Source organism: Hyperolius riggenbachi, chromosome 2, assembly GCF_040937935.1.
Source record: "Hyperolius riggenbachi isolate aHypRig1 chromosome 2, aHypRig1.pri, whole genome shotgun sequence".
Taxonomy (NCBI): domain Eukaryota; kingdom Metazoa; phylum Chordata; class Amphibia; order Anura; family Hyperoliidae; genus Hyperolius; species Hyperolius riggenbachi.
In genome coordinates, this window is record NC_090647.1 from 299,738,146 (window position 1) to 299,759,670 (window position 21,525).

General features: G+C 45.2%; 1 protein-coding gene across 1 annotated transcript; it reads left to right on the plus strand.

The window, feature by feature from the left end:
- Positions 1–3,315: 3,315 nt before the first annotated feature.
- On the plus strand, positions 3,316–21,309 carry LOC137545004 (E3 ubiquitin/ISG15 ligase TRIM25-like). Its single transcript, XM_068266119.1, has 2 exons — positions 3,316–3,398; positions 19,726–21,309. Exon 2 carries the CDS (start codon positions 19,738–19,740, stop codon positions 21,307–21,309), a length of 1,572 nt encoding a protein of 523 aa, XP_068122220.1. The 5' UTR covers positions 3,316–3,398; positions 19,726–19,737.
- Positions 21,310–21,525: the final 216 nt, after the last annotated feature.

Below are 21,525 nucleotides of genomic sequence, written 5' to 3' on the forward strand. Positions count from 1 at the left end.
TCGTTCATGGGGTTTAATTTTCATACGGGAAACCCATGTTATTTTAAGGATTTTTTTATCACCTACAAATGGTAGGTGATAATTATCACTTCTCTGCTGTTGGCCTTCAGGATGGAGCCTTTTGAGCTTTGTTTGCTCGAGTTTATGTCAATTTTACATAGAAGGCAGAAAAGACGAGTGTGTCTAATCTCAAGGCGCACTTTCAGGGCTTGTTTCCACTGTTGCGACGCGATTTCGCCGGCATTCTGACGCTTGTAAAAACGCATGCGGATGCGTTTCCACATGCGTTTTTACCCGCGATTTCGCGTGCGATTTCGCATGGCAGGGTGCCATGCGAAATTAACCATGACACTGCCAGGGCAAAATAAAATTGAAAAAGGTGCGAAATCGCACGCGAAATCGCGGGTAAAAACGCATGTAACAAACGCATGCGTTTTTACTATTAAATACATTAGCGGCGATTCGCATGCATTCCACTCGCAGGCGAATTCGTTGGCTCTTTTGTGCGTTTTTTTACCGCTGAAAAAAACGCACCTCAACAACGCTACAGTGGAAACAGGCCCATCCACTTGCATTACATGTGCGAATCCGCATGCATTGGACGCATGCGGATTCGTGATAGTGGGAACGAGCCCTCAGACCTTGCACAGTCTTTTAGATGATTTAATAGATGCCGAGGAGGAAATTCCTCTCTGCTCTAAAAGATAAGCAACAGCATAATTACCTTTAAAGAAAAACATTTCTTTGTTACAGCTGATACAAATCCAGCAAAAAATCTCCAGTGTATGTACTCCCTGCTTTCATGGAAGCAGACATAGGGTTAACATCCTGTGTTTACACATTAGCTGCTCTGCTGAGGCAGCCAGCTGGCACAGCTGAGAGCTAAAATTACAGTTGTGATTATTCACAGATGAGGGGGAATTAGACAGGCTAAATTATATACATACAGGGTGCATCTCTATATGTTTTCCTTCTGTCCTGTGCAAGAGTTGAGGTCCCACTGTAAATGTGACAGGCTTTCCTGGGTCGTCTCTGTGTAATGGGTGGCAAGTATATGGGCTGCCCTACAGTGGTCAAACAAGCTTTATTTCTGTACATATTACTGACAGTTTTATCACCGGTTTTACTGCACTTTTATCAAACATTTATCACACTTGGTACATTTTTAGTGAATACTCACTATTTTCACTATTTTTAGTGAATTATCACTGGAGGTAATTTTTTACCCAAAAAAGAGTTACTGCACATGGTTTTGTGAATAGAGCCCAATAGGCAGAATCACATATACGTTTTACACTATGTGCTATGGAAAACGCATATGTTATTCTGCCTAGGTTGTTCCTAACCTCAGGGCTCGTTCACACTAGGGGTGTTTTTGACAATGTTTAAGCGCTGGTGATTTTCAAAATTGCCCTGAGAGTGCTTATGCCATGATTCCCTATGAGAGAGTTCACATCTGAGCGGTTCGCTTCCGATCCGCTCAGATAAGCGGTGCATGGGCCATTTTTCAGGCAATTCCGCCTCAATGGAAGGTATAGGAAAACGCACAAACGCTCACAAAATCGCTTTGTGCAGCGATTGCAATCGCATTTTTAAGACCGCAATCGCTCCGCAAAATCGATTAGAAAAGCGCTTAAGAAAACTGTCCAAACGCATTCACGTTTTTACGCGATCGCCCCAATTTTACAGCGATTTTAATACAAGTGAATGAAAGTGTTTTTTTTAAAAGCACTCAGAAAGCACTGATGACCAGAAAAGTGCTCTGCAAGCACTCTTGGTGTGTTTCTGCCCATAGGCAGTTAAAAGCCTCTCAAACTCTCACAACTGCTTGCTGCTGCCTGGTAACTGCTCATGCAAATGAGCCCTAAGGGCCCTTTTCCACTAGCGGCGATTGCGATGCTGAATCACAAAATCGCAAATTGCTGGTGATTTTTATTCTACGGTTTGCCTAATAACATAGGAATCGCGGTAGGTAATTTCCACTACCGCGATTCGTTTTTTACTTAAGCGCGATCGCGCCACGGAACGATTTTTGCCGCCATTTTGCTATGCAGTGCATTGCATAGCAAAATCGCAATCGGCGGGAAAATTTGGAAGGTACTTATCCATTAGCCGGGCGCATCCGGCAGGTGGCGCTAATTACTATTCCCCCTCCAGGCCGCCATGGATAGTAGGGAAAGATGTAACTCTGGTGGAGTTTTGTCGCCACCTGCCGGATGCGCCCGGCTAACGGATAAGCACCATTTGGAACTTTGCTGTATCGCAATCGCTAGCGTTTAGCTCGAACGCTAGTGATTGCGGTACTATTCTGTTAGCCGGGCGCATCCGGCAGGTGGCGCTAATTACTATTTCCCCTCCAGGCCGCCATGGATAGTAGGGAAACATGTAACTCTGGTGGAGTTTTGTCACCACCTAGTGGATGCGCTCGGCTAACGGAAAAGAACCGCGATTGCTAATGGAAAAGGGCCCTAAGGCCTCTTTTCCACAGACTGTGCAACTGTATGCTCAGCAAGCAGTTACCAGGCAGCAGTGAGCAGTTACCAGGCTGCAGTGAGCAGTTACCAGGCAGCAGTGAGCAGTTGAGAGAGTTTGAGAGGAATTTCAGTGCTTATCAACAGTCTGTGGAAAAGAGGCTAAAAATTGGTACACACGTTCAATTTAGACCAATCACTGACCAATTTTAGGCCTCTTTTCCACGGATAGTTGATAGGCAGTGAAATGCCTCTCAGATTCCCACAACTGCTCACTGCTGCCTGGTAACTGCTTACTGCTGCCTGGTAACTGCTTGCTGAGCACACAGCTCAACAGTCTGTAGAAAAGAGTCCTTACCCCCTCCATGTGGTATGAGGGTTTACCTATTGCTCAATGTGCAAATATTTGCATTAAAAAAATGTGCATAATCCTACATCAACTCAGAATTATTTGCATCTGATTGACCATCCCTAGTTGACAACAAGGAGTTAAATCTCTTGCCCTAGGCAATTAATTACTATTTTTTCCCAGAGGCCTCTTTTCCATGAACTGTTGAGCTGTGTGCTCAGCAAGCAGTTACCAGGCAGAAGTAAGCAGTTAACATGCAGTAACAAGCAGTTACTAGGCAGCAGTGAGCAGTTACCAGGCAGCAGTGAGCAGTTACCAGGCAGCAGCAAGCAGTTACTAGGCAGCAGTGAGCAGTTGAGAGAGTTTGAAAGGCATTTCACTGCCTATCAGCAGTCCGTGGAAAGGAGGCCTAACTAATAACGATTCTAGAGGTTGGGCTACAAAAGCTAACCTTGGGAGACAGAGTTGTAATTATAATTTAAGCACCCACTGACTCACTGAGTATGACCTTTATCTAGTGTCTGGAGGCACTACTAGTTTCCAGTACAGTCCTGACAGGGAAGGCTTTTAACACAAAGGTATATTTTTTATTTTTGATATGAGATGAAAGGTTTAACTGATGGCATAATGTGAAGCATGCTGTATATTCTAAACCATGCATTACATAGCTGCTCTGTATTAAGGGTATCTTCACTTTTAAAACAAAGAGATGGTCCATGAGCGGAGCAGTGCTTTTCAGCGCTGCTAGATTTGGGCGCAGCCGGTGCCTCCGTAGACTACAATAGGAATCACTCCTATTGCAGCGCTCAGTGAGTAACGTCGGAGCCGTCAGCAGATGGAGCCAAGGTTGCTTAAAAACATAATAATTTGGCCTCCAGCAATCGCTGGAAGCTGAATTGTTACATTCCCCCACTATCCATGTCGGCCTGGAGGGGGAATAGTAATTAAATCGGCCCGGACTTGTGCAGAAGCAGGATCAGCCGTATAACAGCTGGATCCTGCGCCCAAGTCTACCGGCGCCGATTTCAAATGTACTCTCCATGAGATGCCAATAATTCTGTCTGTATGCAACACTAACACCAGTGCAGCTTGGAATTAAAGGTAACCTAAACTGAGAGGGATGTGGATCTTTTCTTGTAAACAATACCAGTTGCCTGGCAGCTCTGCTGATCTCTTTAGCTGCAGTAGTGCCTGAATCACACACCTGAAACAAGCATGCAGCTAATCCAGTCTGACTTCATTTAGAGCACCTGATCTTTATGCTTGTTCAGGGGCCGTGGCTGAAAGTATTAGAGACACGGGATCAGCAAGAGAGGCAACTGGCATTCAAAGGAAAAATGGTACTTATCCGTTAGCCGGGCGCATCTGGCAGGTGGCACTAATTACTATTCCCCCTCCAGGCCGCCATGGATAGTAGGGAAAGATGTAACTCTGGTGGAGTTTTGTCGCCACCTGCTGGATGCGCCCGGCTAACAGATAAGTACCGGAAAAATCCATTTCCTTCTAGGTTTAGGTTCCCTTTAAGTTAATCACATGCGCTTGTTGATTGTTGCCTAACTCCAGCCTGCATACCATTTACATGCAACCATGCGCAAGGCTTCTTTTACAAGGGTGCCTGAACTGCATGCTTGCCACACAGTTCAGCCTGCGATCTGCTGGGCGTGGGCAACAGCGGTGTTGCAAGCCCCAAAGATTAGCGGAATGTGTCCCGGATGTATGCTGGGGTGCCCCGAATGTCCCCCAGGTAGTCAGCTGTGGTGCCTCAATGGTGGGCATACTGGGAGCAGTGCTGCATCAATTGGGGATATACTGGGTGCTGTGGTGCCATGACTGCTGTGATGCCCTTATGGGGGCATGCAGGGAGCTGTGGTTCTTCTATGGGGGCATGCTGGGAGTTGTGGTGCCTTAATGGGAGGTCCGTGGGAGCAATGGTAGGAGGTCCACTAGATGGTCAGGGAATGCTATGGGGAACTGCCAGAACCAGCTCGCCTAGCAGAAAGGCAGACCAACCAGCATAGAAGCCAAGTGACCCTGCCTATTTGTGATTTTTATCCATAACTTTTGTTTATGGAGGGTGGGAGACAGAGTGTATTAATGGAGGGGCTTCACTCAAAATTTTGCTGCACAAGTCTATTGAGACTGCTGTTAAAGAGACTCTGAAGCGAGAATAAATCTCGCTTCAGAGCTCATAGTTAGCAGGGGCATGTGTGTCCCTGCTAAACCGCCGCTATGCCGTGGCTAAACGGGGGTCCCTTCACCCCCAAATCCCCCCCTTGCAAAATCCATGACCAACTTGGTCGTGGATTTTGCTCCTCTTGGAGGCAGGGCTAATGACTGCAGCCCTGCCTCACAGCGCGTCTATCAGACGTGCATCGCCGCCTCTCCCCCGCCTCTCTCAGTGAAGGAAGACTGAGAGGGGCGGGGAGAGGCGGAGGTACGCGGCTGATAGACGCGCGCGAGTCAGGGCTGTGGCGGTTAGCCCTGCCTCAATGCGGAAGAGATCCCCCGCTGCACGGAGGGGATTTGGGGGATCAGGGACCAACGTTAAGCCGCGGGATAGCGTCGTTTTAGCAGGGGCACACATGCCCCTGCTATCTGAGGTCTGAAGCGAGATTTATTCTCGCTTCACTCTTTATTTTCATGTAAATTTGGCTCCACCCTTGACCACACCCACATTCTGGTGTGTGGCCACAACTATTTTCCAGCTGGAGTGGCCTGGATCTCTTGGGATCCCAGCAATGCCCCTGCTGGGTAATGAGCACCATCCAGTTGCAACTGAATGACAGTGTGATTACACGTGTTTATGGCTGGTATGTAGTGCGAACAGTGCATAGAAATTTTATGTAAAAGCTAGCAAGTGACCATAATCCAAAAAGATGTACAGGAATAGGATGGATGATGCTATGCTGAGCATTTGCAAGCACACAACCTATCCACAGGAGCAAATGACAGTCGAACACGCAGGTTGTCAGCTTCCCATCTGAAAGAGTCCTAGTCAGAACCATAAACTAGAAATTTCTCCTTGCATTCAAGTTTCATGTAAATGTTATGCAGCTTGAACATGGATCAATAAAAATTGACAGTAAATTATTTTGGTCCAATTTCAAGCTGCATATAATTTACATGACACTTGAATGCAAGGAGAAAATTGTATCTAATTGACATGGGCTAATCAAATGCTGTAATTGGTGTTTGGTTAAAGGGAACCTTAACTGGCGAGCAAAAAAAAATTCACTTACCTGGGGGCTTTCCCAAGCCTCCCGCAGCCGTCCGGTGCCCGCGCCGGTCCTTCGGTGCCCTCCGGTCTCCCTCCGCCGCTAAGTTTCGTTTTCGGACGACTGCCAGTCGTCCTCGGGCCACTTCCGCATTCCTCGTCGTAAACTGCAGTAAAGCGCGCCGCATGACGCGTTTGGCGTCATGCACATGACGCGTTCGGCATCATGCGGACGCGCTTTACTGCAGTTTACGACGAGGAGTGCGGAAGAGGCCCGAGGACGACTGGCAGTCGTCCGAAAACGAAACTTAGCGGCGGAGGGAGACCGGAGGGCACCGAAGGACCGGCGCGGGCACCGGACGGCTGCGGCAGGCTTGGGAAAGCCCCCAGGTAAGTGAATTTTTTTTTGCTCGCCAGTTAAGGTTCCCTTTAAATTTTGAAGCTAACATCTGTATTATCTCAAAAGTATTAGGCTGCTTTCACAGTGGGACATTATAGGCACCCGTTAGAGCAGCCTGTAACGCAGCCCAACTCATAGTAATGAAAAATCAATGGGCTGTTCACTGTGCCCACGTTGCGTTACAGTGTAACGCTGGACGTTCAATGGAGGTGCAGCATGCTGTGCGTTATAGGTGGTTTTAGCTTCGTCAGACTGTTTGCACATGCTCAGTAAGGGGAGAGTCGCTATTGTTCCTATCCACATGGCTAATATTCACTGCACTGTAGTGTTGTCCAGATCATGAACGATTCGGATCTTTTTGTGAGTCTAATCATCCGGATCATCACAATGAATGATTCGGTTCACAGTGGATGTCTGGAAGAAACAGGAACTGCAGCTTCTGTGCACAATCTTCCTGCTGCATCTCTCCCTTCCCCATTAGCACCCTCAATGTGCCATCATTCTCCTGCACCTCTCACACTGCTGCACTCCTGCTTCCCTAGTAAAATAATTCAAAGATTCGGTTCAAAGATCCGGATCTTTTCAATGATCTGATTCAAATAATTAAAAAGATCCGGACTTCCCAGGATAGAACGTTAAGGGCGCACCAAGAGCCGCATAACGTAGCTCAATCTGACGTCCAACTTCAACACCACCATGCGTTTAGGGGCACGTTATGCGACCTTAACGTCCCCTAAAACGCAACGTCTTGGTGTGAAAGAGGCCTAAGTATGTCATTAACTATCCTTAAAGGGAAGGTTCAAGCAAAAAAAAAAATGAGATTCACTTACCTGGGGCTTCTACCAGCCCCATGTAGCCATCCTGTGCCCTCGTAGTCACTCACTGCTGCTCCAGTTCCCCGCTGGCAGCTTTCTGACCTCGGAGGTCAGGGCCACATTGCATAAATTTTTACGCATTCCAGCTAGTGCAGGAACAAAAATTTACGCGTTTCACCACTAACGCGTAAAAATGTATGTGTTAATGTTCCTGCACTAGCGGGAATGTGTAAAAATGTACGCAATTTGGCCCTGACCTCTGAGGTCAGAAAGCTGCCAGCGGGGGACTGGAGCAGCAGTGAGTGACTACGAGGGCACAGGATGGCTGCATGGGGCTGGTAGAAGCCCCAGGTAAGTGAATCTCATTTTTTTTTTTTTTTTGCTTGGACCTTCCCTTTAAGGACAAGGAAGGCACTACAACTTTTCCACAGGGTGGCCACGAGCAGTTACCAAGCAAGTCTTCCCACTGCCTATCAACTGCTCCTGGAAAAGGGCCCTAAGACCTCTCTTCCACCGACGTCTGAACTGCTTGTTCGTCGAGCAATTCAACCGCCTGTCTGCCACCCATGACTGCCATTTGGGTGCAATTTACATCCAGCAAAATGGCAGTGGTTGTAACACCACGTGTAGCGAGGCAGACTTGATCGCTAGTAACTGTAATGGGGCCTCTTAGTGGTTAGTCTCCAGCAGGCCCGCCATCGGGGGGACAAGGAGTCCCGGGGCCTGCAGGGGGGCCCCGCCCGCCTAAACGCCCCCCTCGCTGCTGGACTGCGCTGCCTGGCTGCATCAGACCTCGATCAGCGGGCGACCACTGTGCGGGCGCTAGGACCTAGAGGACACCGCACTTATATGCGGAAGTGACATCACTTCCGCATATATAGAGCGCGGTGCGTCCGCTCTAACAGGTCGGGTTGCCCGCTGATCGAGGTCTGATGCTGGGCTGCTGTTGGGAGGTGAAGGGGGAGCCAGTCACTCACTATCTAACCTGGGGGTCCCTGTTACTCGCTACCTAACCTGGGGGTCCCTGTCAGAATTCATGTGAGAGGTGTCTACCATATTCCCAGGACTGATTTGTGAGGGGCCCCAAAATTTCTGATGGCGGCCCTGGTCTCCAGTGGCACCCTGCCTCCCAAAGTCATGCAGACACCAGTAACCATTGCAATATATATATATTCTCCACAGACCAACATGGTCTAATGGAAAGGATCACAGAGCCCGAATTAAACACTTGTTAACTCAACAAGATCATAACAGTAAAAGTGAAAGAAATATGCTTCAGGGTAAGAACACACTAGGCAGAATCGCATATGCGTTTCCACTATGTGCTATGGAAAACGCATATGTGATTCTGCCTGGGGTGTTCTACCCTCACACATTCAAAGTACCTAAAATGTGTATGTCCATAGTAACCTCCAGGGGCTGCAGTGCCACTTTAAATAGGTGAACACTACACTGGTGCAGGATGCACAACCATAGCAAAACAGAGAAACTTAAGACAATAAATTCTACTCACAAAGCATTACTGCTTTTGGTAATGCTGAAAACAGCTGATTTTATTGATCACTTTCCCACATTCCAATTCACTAAACCAGTGGTCCTCAAACTAAGGCCCGCGGGCCGAATGTGGCCCCCTGAGGCTTTTTTACCGGCCCACCCACACACAAAATGTACAGTATTACTTATATAGATGTGGTCAGCTACATCTTCCACATGGAAGCCAGAAAGCAGTAATTCACTGGTTTTCAATCAATTTCCACATCAGGTGACACTGCTGTCCAATTGGAATACAGGTTGTCACCTGGGTATGCTTCACTGTCTGGCCCGCAAAGACTTCTACATCATTTTATGTATACTCCGGCCCCCCAGCAGTCTGAAGTACGTTGACCCGGCCCTCGCCCCAAAACATTTGGGGACCCCCGCACTAAACCCATCACTGCACAAATAAACATTAGACTAGTGAGGTAAATTACAGACATGCAGTAATTGCCTCAAATGTCAAACTGCAATTCACAAATTTCTGTATTAAGTTTACCAACCAAAAGTGTTTGGTATTTTTCTCTAGCTCACAGCAGCCGATAACTCGCTCTCTCCACACTCTGTGTGGTAGATTTCACAGACAGCCTTTGGGGAGCCAGGCAGCCAATCGGGAGAGTCACACAGCCCTGATTCTCACGCTGATTTGAAGACAGACACACAGTTCCCCTGCCTGCCAGCTGACGTGCAACAACCCCCCCCCCCTGCCTGGACCAGTGCTTTTCAGCACAGGAAGACTTGGGTGCAGCTGGCGCCACCATACTTGTTCCAATGAGTCAGCAGTCTGCAACATCATGATCTTTTTTAACTTTTTTCAATAAAAGAGCTATTTTATGAAGGCCGGTGCTGACTCATTGGAACAAGTATTGGACACCTGTAGTGCACAGGTGTATTGGAGTCTAGAGCACGTCCGTGTGCTAACCAGTTCCCCCATCGGTGCTTGCCACACAGTTTTGCCGGCGCCACCATAGACTGTAATAGGAATTACAGCTATAGCGGCGCTCAGTGAGTAACGTTGGCGCTGTCAGAAGATGGAGCTGAAGTTGCTTTTAAATAGCTGGAAGCGGAATTATATCATTCCCCACCATCTATGGCGCCCGGGAGAGGGAATAGTAATTAACACGGCCGGGACTTGTGCAGGAGCAGGATAAGCCATATACCGGCTGTATCCTGCAACAAAGTCTACCGGTGCTGATTTCAAATGCCCCTGCCTGCTCGCTGACCTGCTACATGCTGCTATGTCACACTTGTTTCCACTTGTGCCGTGCGGGTCTGTGGATACGCAGACGAATCCTATCAGCTGTGCCATGCACGGCTATGGGATTTTCACCAATTCAGATGGAAATGCTAATGCAAGCGATTCAGCCGGTGGTGCCATTGTTCCCTACGGCAGTTTCCCCGCACTATTTGCCTGCAGGGAAACACTGCAAATTTGGCGTGGAAACGAGCACTTACCGAACAGGGATTAGTGAATCGAGGCATGTCTGTTTAGTAAATTACAGAACTTCTGCCTCATGAGGAGAAACTTAAGTGAATTTGGGGAAAAAAGTGTAAAAAAAAAAAAAAAAAAAAAAAAACACTGATGTATTTTGCCAACAATTTTACCGACCTGCCCTTTGTGACTCTGTGAATAGAGCCCAATGAAATCAACAGCACAACCTGAGGCCTTTTTTCCATGAGCAGTTGATAGGCAGTGAAATGCCTCTTAAACTCACATCTGCTCGCTGCTGCCTGGTAACTGCTTGCTGAGCACAGTTCAGCTGCTTGTGAAAAGAGCCCTCATTTAACTCCAGACTGGCCAGTGGGCTATAATGCAGTTCTGCCCTCGGGGTACTCCTTTAAAGAGAATCTGAAATAAAAATAAACTTGTATAGTGAAGTGTATGTGTGGTACAAATAAGAAATAGAACATTAGTAGCGCAGATATGAGTCTCATATTGTTTCCAGTACAGAGTTAAACTTCAGTTATTTATGCAAAAGAGCTTCTGAGCTCTCTGAATTTTAGTTGGAGAACAATGTTATTTTCTGAAGCGCTTATACATCAAAGAAACAATGAGACTACTTTAGATTTTACTGCAGGGGAGTTCAAAGGGTCATTAGCTCTGCCTTGTTTCATAGTTCAAAATGCAGTGTAGTTTGTAAACTGCAAATATTAGAGGATGATGCCATGTTATAAAAAAATATGTTTAGTAACTGGAAATAAAAATGACACTTTTCTTTGCTAATAACGTTCTATTCAGTAGCTGTATTACCCATACAATTTATTATATCTGTTTGTTTTTTTTCTGCTTCAGTGGCACTTTAAAGTGACCCTGAGTTGGGGCCACAAAATACCAGGGGCTTCCTCCGGCCATATCATCCCCATGCCCTCCTCTTCTGACTTCCCATTCTTATGCAATTGGCCCTGGAAAGTTCACCGGCCTGGGGCCAACTGCACATACACAGCCAGGCAGCACGTGCTCCCGCTGCGTTCATGTCACGGGAACGCTCTGCGTCTGCACAGTACTATGGTGCAGAACGCTCCCAGCGACAGCATGCCTGGCCAGACTGTGCATGCCCTAACTGACTGATTTTCTGGGGCCAGTAGTGAGCAAAAGGGCAGTCAGAAGATGAAGGCGTGGGAGCGATCAGGCCAGAGGGGGGTTGGGGATATGTATATTCATCTGGCCCCATCTCTGGTAATGTTATCTGCACAGTTGGGCACCTTGTGAGGACAGTTGCAGCAGCAAGTTGACTCCCGATGCACTCAGCAACAGCACAGATGTCAGTGAAGTGAGGACAGGTTAACCAGGCTACAGTTCTGAATGGCAGGCTTTGGCAGAAAAGTCCTGACATACATTGCCCTAAGTTTGTTGTAAAAGTGGTTTGGCTCCCAAACCTCCCAGCCAGGTTAATGCCCCTCTATCACTGCAAAGATAGAGCCTACCATGAGGTGCAGGCGGGCGGGGCCCAATCCCTGAAAGGTCACTCAGCAGGTGCAGAATTCAGAGGCCAGAAGTTCTGTAATTCACAATCTTTAATCCAGATGAAATGGTCCTCCTGGAATCAACACGGTTTGTACAATCCAGACTCCACCAACCTCACAGGTTCTCCCAATTCTGATCTGGCAGCTGTATTCCTCCACCAGGGCAGCAGCAGCTCCGTGTACATAAATCTGTCACAGGATCCCTCCTTCACACTCTGCAATCGACATGCGGGCTAGTCTGCTGAATTTAGGCCTGAAACTCCGTTTTGAGTAACTCCAGAACTGTCAAAATCTGTAGACATACCAGCCACTTCTCAGCTCCCAGAAGCCTCTGCTCACTTCAACTTCTCTTCCGGAATTCTCTGCAGTTTTAAAGGAGCTACGCCCTCTAGGCAGCAGTATATAACAGAACAGAACATTGTATGGTGTTGCACACGTGTGTCAAGCGCCGACACGTGGCAGCATTACCATACAGCATAAAACCACCATGTCTCATCCCAGCACGGCAACTGCTGGGGAGGGGGTTTGCACCTGTCTGGTGCCCAGACATTAGACTGGAGCATCTGATAGGCTGTGAATTCACCACCTGTCAGATGCTCTTGGAAAAGAGGGCTGGGACCCATTTTTGGCAGCGTTTTGGGATCGCTTTCAATCGTGAGCAATTTCTAAAAACACTCTGCCAATTTAAGTAGATGGAGCAGATCCCACTGGAGCTTTTGCAATTAGGGAAATCACAATCGCAGGGCATGCAGCGTTTTTGGGTGTGTTTGCATTCTAATGCATTGTATAGAAGCAGGGAAATTGCTTACAAAGCACTACCAAAAATTGCTACCAATAATTGTGGGTCCCATGCCTAAGGGCCCTCTTCCTGTAGCAGCGCTTTAAGATCCATTATTGTTCATTTGCAGATTGCAAAAGACAAGTTACTTTACTAATGGAAACTGTGTACCCTCCCCTCCCGATCTGGGGTTTGTGTGGTTCAAATCCCCACCACGCAATTAGCAATCATAAATGCACCACAATTGTGCCCTGTGCTGCAGAAATGCGCTAAAACAGAGTGCAATGTGATCATCTTTCTTGGTGGAAAAGGTCCCTAAGGGCCCCTGTTCCATGAACAGTTGATAGGCAGTGAAAAGCCTCTCAAACTCTAACTGATTGTTGCTGCCTGGTAACTGCTTGCTGAGCACAGTTCAACTACCTGTGATAATGGGCCCGAAGCACAGGGCCAGTTCAAGTAACAATTTGGCCCTAGGGCAAAATTAGCCTGGGGGTTCCCCCAACAGACACCCCCAACCAAAAAGCGCCATTAGAGGCCCTTTGTTGCAGCCAAATTTCCCTCCTGGGCCCCTGAGCTGGCTGCTGACCTCCCTCAATCACCTCCCAACTTAACAGACTCTGCAGAGTCCCTGGGGAGCAACAGTTAAGATGGGGAGGGACAACTTGGGGGCCCCTACAGGCTCTGGGGCCCTGGGGCAATTGCCCATTTTTTCCTATGGTAACTCCAGCCCTGACGAAGCATGAGTCCTGGAGTGCAGAGATGGTCAATGACATGCAAATTGTGAAGAAGTGGGTCTTTGAGCCTGCAAAACAGCTGTCAGGCTTACTTTCACTTTGTTTATGGGGATGCAATAAATGTGCATTACTGCCTTTGGTAATGCAAAAAACAGCAGATTTACCAATCACTGTGCCAATTGAAACTCGCTAAACCTATTACTGCACTGAAAAGTATAGTTACTGACCAGTGAGGTAAGTTACTGATTTGTCTGGTAAATACCTCAAGAAATTGTAAATTCACAAAGAATAAAGCATTTGGTAAAGCAAGCAAAATATAACTCTCACTCTTGGGGCTCAATTCACAAAACCGTGATAAATGCTATCATGGGCGTCATAAGCTTAGCGCGCATAATTGTAAAGGCTTGCACGCATTAACGTTCCCCATTCACGCGCTAACCCATATGTTAGCGCGTGAATGGGAAAGTTAATGCCCGCCAACCTTTACTATTATGCGCGCTAAGCTTATCACGGGCACGATAGCATTTATCACGGCTTTGTGAATCGAGCCCTCCATGCGGTAACATATTGACAAATGTAGCAGACAACCCATAGGGAGAGCTGCACATCCCTGCTTCTCACCTGATTTGGTCCAATAACCTGGAGGGCAGGACATCCGTCCGGGAAGAGCAGGAGGAGACACATTTTTAAAATACTTTTCTGCATCCATTTAGATCAGGAGCGTTGCTAGGATCCTAAGAGATCCGGGGCACTTTTGGGCACTCCAGCTGAAAAATGGGTGTGGCCATGCACCAGAATATGGGTGTTCATGGGTGGAGCCAAATTTACATGAACTTAAATGCGGTCTAACTAGGCCTGCCCAACAAATACCTGGATGAAGCCCGCCCTTACCATTAACACAAACAAAAAATGCAGCATGTCACTTAAACATAACTAGGCTGTTCTGGCTCTCTGCTGGATGGGCTGGCCTGCTGCCAGATTGTCTCGCGGTCCCCCCCACCCCAATAGCATTCCCTGACTTTCTCCTTTTTTTTTTTTTTTTTTTTTTTTTTTTTTTTCTTTAAAGGATTTTTATTGAAGTTTTGTAATAACAGATAACATGAACATCAAATCAACAAAAGTGATAAAAACCAAAACAGAAGAGCACTGTATGATATAAGTTAGCGTAAAACAAATGCTAAGAATTTCCAGTGTTGAAGTAAATCTCTAAATTTATCATATCAAAGATACAAAGGCCTTAATTCACTAAGCTTAACTCCTGTCTTTAATAACTCTTCTGAGCTGTTTTACAGTTATCACCATGGTGATATAATTGTGATAACTGTAAAACAGCTCAGAAGAGTTATTAAAGACAGGAGTTAAGCTTAGTGATTGAGGTTAAAATGATAGACTTATGGTGGCCATACATGGTACAATTTTTTCGTACAATCTTACCATTTCTATGTAATATAAGGGAACTGCCTAAATTATCCTCTCAGTATATTCACTTAATTTACCCTTATACTACATAGAAATGGTAAGATTGTATGAAAAAAATTGTATCATGTATGGCCACCATTAGAGAGACTAAACTGCCGTTTGGGAGGAAAGGAATCGCTTAGTGAGGGATTGGACTCGAGTATTGGTTAATTGAAGATCTAATTTATGGAGAATTGAAGGTGGAAGGATGGAGAGAAGTTTCTGGGAGCATTCCCTGACTTTCTAGCGGACCCCCTCCCATGCTCCCTTTGGCTTCTCATTGAGGCATGCTCCCATAGAAGAACCACAGCTCCCTATATGCCACCATAAAGGCATCACAACACCCACTATGCCCACATATAGGCACCCAGCATAATCCCAATTGATGCACTACAGCTTCCAGCATGCCCCATAGAGGCTCCACAGCTCTGTGGGGTTATGCTAGGAGCTGTGGTGTGTCTAAGTCCATATTCTGGGAGCAGTAGTGCATCAATGGTGACATGTTGTGCCAAGCTGGATGCTGTGGTGCCTTTTTATGGGGCATAATGGTGTCACAGCAAGGGCTGTGAGAGGTTGGTAAGCACTGAGCACCCAATGGTAGCTCTCAGATTAATAGGTTTATTAAGCTACAAGATGACGAACACGGCAAGGTGGACAACGTACAGCTTCCAGAAAATATATTCCAAGGAGTAAAAGAGCAATCTAAACTCTGCAATTTAACACAATCCACAGTACCTTCAGAGGTAACAAAATCCCATGTACTGCAGCAGGGAAGTCCTGGTAGCAATGTCAGCAATCTAGTCCAAGACACAGGGCAACTAAATGAGTCTTCTGGGGCTGTCTGAAAGGGAGGTGAAGTTGTTCCATCCAGGGTCAGCAATTACCCTCCAACTGAATCAGTCCAGCCCGCTAAAACAATCCAGGGCAAGTACTCCAATAACAGCCTCCTGCTGCTCCTCTGCTTCTCCTTCCCGATATGGTCAGAAGGGCACCCCAGCTTACTGCTTCTTACAAAGTCCACCAGAAAAGCAGATTCTTCTCCTGTTCATATACGTTCTCATGCTCTCCCTTCTCCAGTACTGCAGTCCTTACATTCACCTTTATACACCAGAGGCCTGTATGTGGAGAATAGGTGGGACTGGGTGACCAGCTATATTTCCAGAAGATTCACCCAACTTCAGGCAATGGGAAACCACTAGAACATTTTCAGGTGTGCTAGCCTGTAAGCTGCAATATGAGCCTCTGGGAGGATGGTAGGAGGGGCCAGGTGGGCTAGCTTTGTATACAGCCGATGCCTGGCAGCCAACCCAGATGAGAAAACCAGTGTGTGTATGATCTTCTAAAAAAATTAGCATATTGTAATGAAGTTCATTATTTTCTGTAATGTACTGATAGACATTAGACTTTCATATATTTTAGATTCAAATACACACAACTGAAGTAGTTCAAGCCTTTTATTGTTTTAATATTGATGATTTTGGCATACAGATCATGAAAACCCAAATTTCCTATCTCAAAAAATTAGCATATCTCATCCGTCCAATAAAAGTGTTTTTAAAACAAAAAAATCAACCTTCAAATTATGTTCAGTTATGCTCTCAATACTTGGTCGGGAATCCTTTTGCAGAAATGACTGCTTCAATGCGGCATGGAGGCAATCAGCCTGTGGCACTGCTCAGGTGTTATGGAGGCCCAGGATGCTTCGATAGGGAACAGTAAATTCGGGCGCCTGAGGCAAGTGGACAAATCGGGCGCCGCCATTCACTCCCATAATAAATATCGTTTAATGGGCGCCCGACAGGAAAAAAGGGCGCCGGAGAAAAATAACGTTTTATAAGCGGCGCCCGGAGACTTTTACTGTTTTATAACTGCTTCTCATGATTACACATTATTTTATGATTTATAATTTTTTAAACATTATTTTTAAACGAAAAACAGTACAATCTTTTTTAAAACATTATTTTTAAACGAAAAACAGCACAATATTTTTTTCACACGTTATTAATGCTTATCACAGGGGGGTCTTGGGTTTAGGCACCACCAGGGGAGTCTTAGGTTTAGGCACCACCAGGGGAGTCTTAGGTTTAGGCACCACCAGGGGAGTCTTAGGTTTAGGCACCACCAGGGGAGTCTTAGGTTTAGGCACCACCAGGGGAGTCTTAGGTTTAGGCACCACCAGGGGAGTCTTAGGTTTAGGCACCACCAGGGGAGTCTTAGGTTTAGGCACCACCAGGGGGGTCTTAGGTTTAGGCACCAACACGGGGGTCTAGGGGTTAGGGGTAGGTACAGGGAGGGTTACTTACTATTTTTTTTTAAACGTTATTATACGTTTCACTTTTTAAACGGAAGATTAACGTTTTCACAATTGCCAATTTCATGCACATTATTTAATGATTTATAACTTTATAAAACATTTATTTTTTAACGAAATATAGTACATTATATTTTTTAAACGTTATCCATGTTTATCGTTTAAAACCCGGCGCCCTTTTTTCCCAGCGCCCCTTTTTAATGTACGCGCTTCGATAGCGGCCTTAAGCTCATCCAGAGTGTTGGGTCTTGCATCTCTCAACTTTCTCTTCACAATATCCCACAGATTTTCTATGGAGTTCAGGTCAGGAGAGTTGGCAGGCCAATTGAGCACAGTAATACCATGGTCAGTAAACCATTTACCAGAGGTTTTGGCACTGTGAGCAGGTGCCAGGTCGTGCTGAAAAATGAAATCTTCATCTCCATAAAGCTTTTCAGCAGATGGAAGCATGAACCCACTTTTGAACCAGAAACAGCGGCAGAAGCGCCTGACCTGGGCTACAGAGAAGCAGCACTGGACTGTTGCTCAGTGGTCCAAAGTACTTTTTTCGGATGAAAGCAACTTTTACCTGTCATTCGGAAATCAAGGTGCCAGTCTGGAGGAAGACTGGGGAGAGGCAAATGCCAAAATGCCTGAAGTCCAGTGTCAAGTACCCACAGTCAGTGATGGTCTGGGGTGCCATGTCAGCTGCTGGTGTTGGTCCACTGTGTTTTATCAAGGGCAGGGTCAATGCAGCTAGCTATCAGATTTTGGAGCACTTCATGCTTCCATCTGCTGAAAAGCTTTATGGAGATGATTTAATTTTCCAGCACGACCTGGCACCTGTTCACAGTGCCAAAACCACGGGTAAATGGTTTACTGACCATGGTATTACTGTGCTCAATTGATTTGCCAACTCTCCTGACCTGAACCCCATAGAGAATCTGTGGGGTATTGTGAAGAGAAAGTTGAGATGCAAGACCCAACACTCTGGATGAGCTTAAGGCTGCTATCGAAGCATCCTGGGCCTCCATAACAGTAACAGTAAAAAAGGGTGCAGGAGGCTAGTGGACAAATCGGGCGCCGCCATTCACTCCCATAATAAATATCGTTTAATGGGCGCCCAACATGAAAAAAGGGCGCCGGAGAAAAATAACGTTTTAAAAGCGGCGCCCGGAGACTTTTAATGTTTTTATAACTGCTTCTCATGATTACACATTATTTAATTTATAGATTTTTTTCATATTTTTAAATGAAAAACCGCACAATATTTTTTTTGAAACGTTATTGCTTATCACGGGGGGTCTTAGGTTTAGGCACCACCAGGGGGGTCTTAGGTTTAGGCACCACCAGGGGGTCTAGGGGTTAGGGGTATGTACAGGGAGGGTTACTTACTAATTTTTTTTTAAACGTTATTATACAATTCACTTTTTAAATGGAAGATTAACGTTTTCACAATTGACGATTTCATGCACATTATTTAATGATTTATAACTTTATAAAACATTATATTTAAACAAAATATAGTACATTATATTTTTAAACATTATCCATGTTTATCGTTTAAAACCCTTTTTTCCCAGCGCCCCTTTTTAACGTACGCCTCCATAACACCTGAGCAGTGCCACAGGCTGATTGCCTCCATGCCACGCCGCATTTAAGCAGTAATTTCTGCAAAAGGATTCCCGACCAAGTATTCAGTGCATAACTGAACATTATTTGAAGGTTGACTTTTTTGTTTTAAAAACACTTTTTTCTTTTATTGGTCGGATGAAATATGCTAATTTTTTTTATAGGAAATTTGGGTTTTCATGAGCTGAATTCCAAAATCATCAATATTAAAACAAAAGGCTTGAACTACTTCAGTTGTGTGTATTTGAATCTAAAATATATGAAAGTCTAATGTTTATCAGTACATTACAGAAAATAATGAACTTTATCACAATATGCAAATTTTTTGAGAAGATCGTGTGTGTGTGTATTCTAACTTGCTGCAAGCCATAATGTATAAAAGTCATTTAAAGGTTGCACATGCTGCAGATATTGTCACACTTGGGTGTTGTGGTGCCTGGAGCCTCCACAGGGAGCATGCATAGTTTGTTTCCTCACTGTCCTGTCCCCCCAGCAGAATGGCACAGCAGGAGGAAGTACTCCTCCACGATCCGCTCTCCAAGTCTGGAGAAATCCTCTGTACCTGGATGTGAATATCTGTATGCTCCTATATAGAAGAGCTCCTATAAAGAGCTGGAAGAGCCCTGGTGACTGCGGCACATCAAACTACCACATGGGGTAAATCCTAGTGAATGGGGGGGGGGGGGGGAGGAGTATCATACCAAATGTGGTATTTTACTGCCCTTAGTGAATTGAGGCCATTGTGCAGTATGCACACTGTAAGTAATTTTGCAGCATGCTAGCACTTATAACTCATTGGTGACAGGTAATATACATTGTAAAATCTAAGGCCCTTCTGCACACTGCTATTCCGATTTTCCCTGCATGCTATCAAAATAAGACAAATACTGAAACGCAGCATGCAGTACAGATTTCAAAATCAGAATCGCATGTAAAATCGCAAATTGGAATCGCGTGTAGTGTGCATGAAGCCTAACACTGAACAACCTCCGTTTCCTTGGTTCACAACCATGGATTTTATTTCCTCTAAGGAACTTTTTATTCTGTTTAAACAGCATCCCATTTACTTTTTTCTTCTCTCTCCTAGGTTCATGTGACTATGGCTTCATCCAGTCTAATCAGAGAACTGAGCTGTTCTATCTGTCTCAGTATGTACAAAAATCCTGTAATGCTAGCCTGTGGCCATAACTTTTGCAAGAGCTGCATTGAGAATGCTTGGGCTAGACAAAGAACTAGACAAAGAACCTCTAGACCTTACATTTGTCCTGAATGCAGGGAGGAGTACAGTAGTCGCCCTCTACTGGAGAAGAACCTGAAGTTGGGCAATATTGTAGAATGCTGCTTTTCTGTTTCTGAGATGGATTCTCCCACTGAAGGGGGAATTTCCTGTACCTATTGTGTAGTATCTCAAGTTCCTGCTGTAAAAACGTGCATTCACTGTGAAGCCTCCTTGTGTCGCCTTCACCTCAGTAGTCATAGCCGGTCAGCTATTCACATACTTATTGAACCCACTGCTGGTGTAGAAGGCTCTAAATGTCCAGCTCATAATGAACTGATAAAGTATTTTTGCATCCAGGATTCTGTTCCACTCTGTAGGACATGTACGGTAGATGGCAAGCATAAAGACCACCATTTTGAACTACTAAGTGAAGCGAGTGAGAAAAAGAGACTCGGATTGTATGAGATTATAAAGAAACTAACGCAAAAAACTGAGCAAACTGAGGGCTTCTATCGGACCTTGGTAAACCACAAAAGAAGAGTTCAAGAAAAAGTGGTTGTCTTCAAAGACCAAGTTGCTGACCTGTTTGGTGACATTAGGGAGAAACTTAATAAACTGGAAAATGATGTTCTCTCTCAGATAACTCAACGAGAAAAGGAAGTTTCCATCTCTTGTTCGTCTGAAATTCAGATACTTGGCAGAAAAATAAATGAGCTATACAAGAGAAAGATTCATATTCAGCAGATCTGTAAAATCAAAGATCCCTTGACTCTCCTTAGACAAAATGTTGATACTGATACGAAACCACAACTCCTCTTCTTTATTGAAATACTCGATGAGGCGTTGCTTAATGTGATCACAATGAATGCTCTGTTTAGACTAATGAATGCTATTACTTTAATGAAGGAAGAGCATGGATTTCATATTGGAGATTCAGCAGATCTGATCCTGAATGTGAACACCGCAAGCAAGAAGCTTGAACTCTCCTATGACTTGAAAGAAGCATTGGACTTTGACCTAAAACAAAAACTGCCGCCTCTTCCAGAGAGATTCCGTTCTAAGCAAGTTCTGAGCACCAAAATGATTACTTCAGGAAAACATTACTGGGAAATACACGCTGAGTTTGGCACCTGGTCTGTAGGTGTGACCTACAACAGTGTGAAGAAAAAAGGGTATTCTTCCCAGCTAGGGAAAAATCACAAATCTTGGTGCATAAGCTGGTTTGAACCATGGAACCAGCTTTCTGCAGAGCATAATGACCAGATGATAGATTTATTGTATCATTCTATCCAAGATATTGGAATCTACTTGGATTATGAAGATGGGATTGTATCTTTTTATGACCTTTCTGATACAGTAGAACACTTGTATACTTTCCACCATCATTTTACAGAGCCTCTTTATTTTGGCACTTTTGTTGATGGGGACGGTATCGTTAGAATTCTGAGATAAAGAAATATCTGTAAGGGGTTAAAATTATTCACTAGATGTATTAAAAAAAAAAAAAAAAAAAATTCAAAGTGAAGGGAAGCACACTATTGCAAGTCTTTAAGAGGGTGTGTTTTTTTTTTTTGTTTGCTTTTTTCTTTGATAATAAATTTTTGTAGTCAACATAACAAATGACTCCCTGTCTTGAATCCAACTGTTTAAAGAAAAAAAATTATAAGA

Coding starts and splice junctions, on each gene's coding strand:
- LOC137545004 (XM_068266119.1), top strand. CDS start 19,738: ATGGCTTCATCCAGTCTAATCAGAGAACTGAGCTGTTCTATCTGTCTC.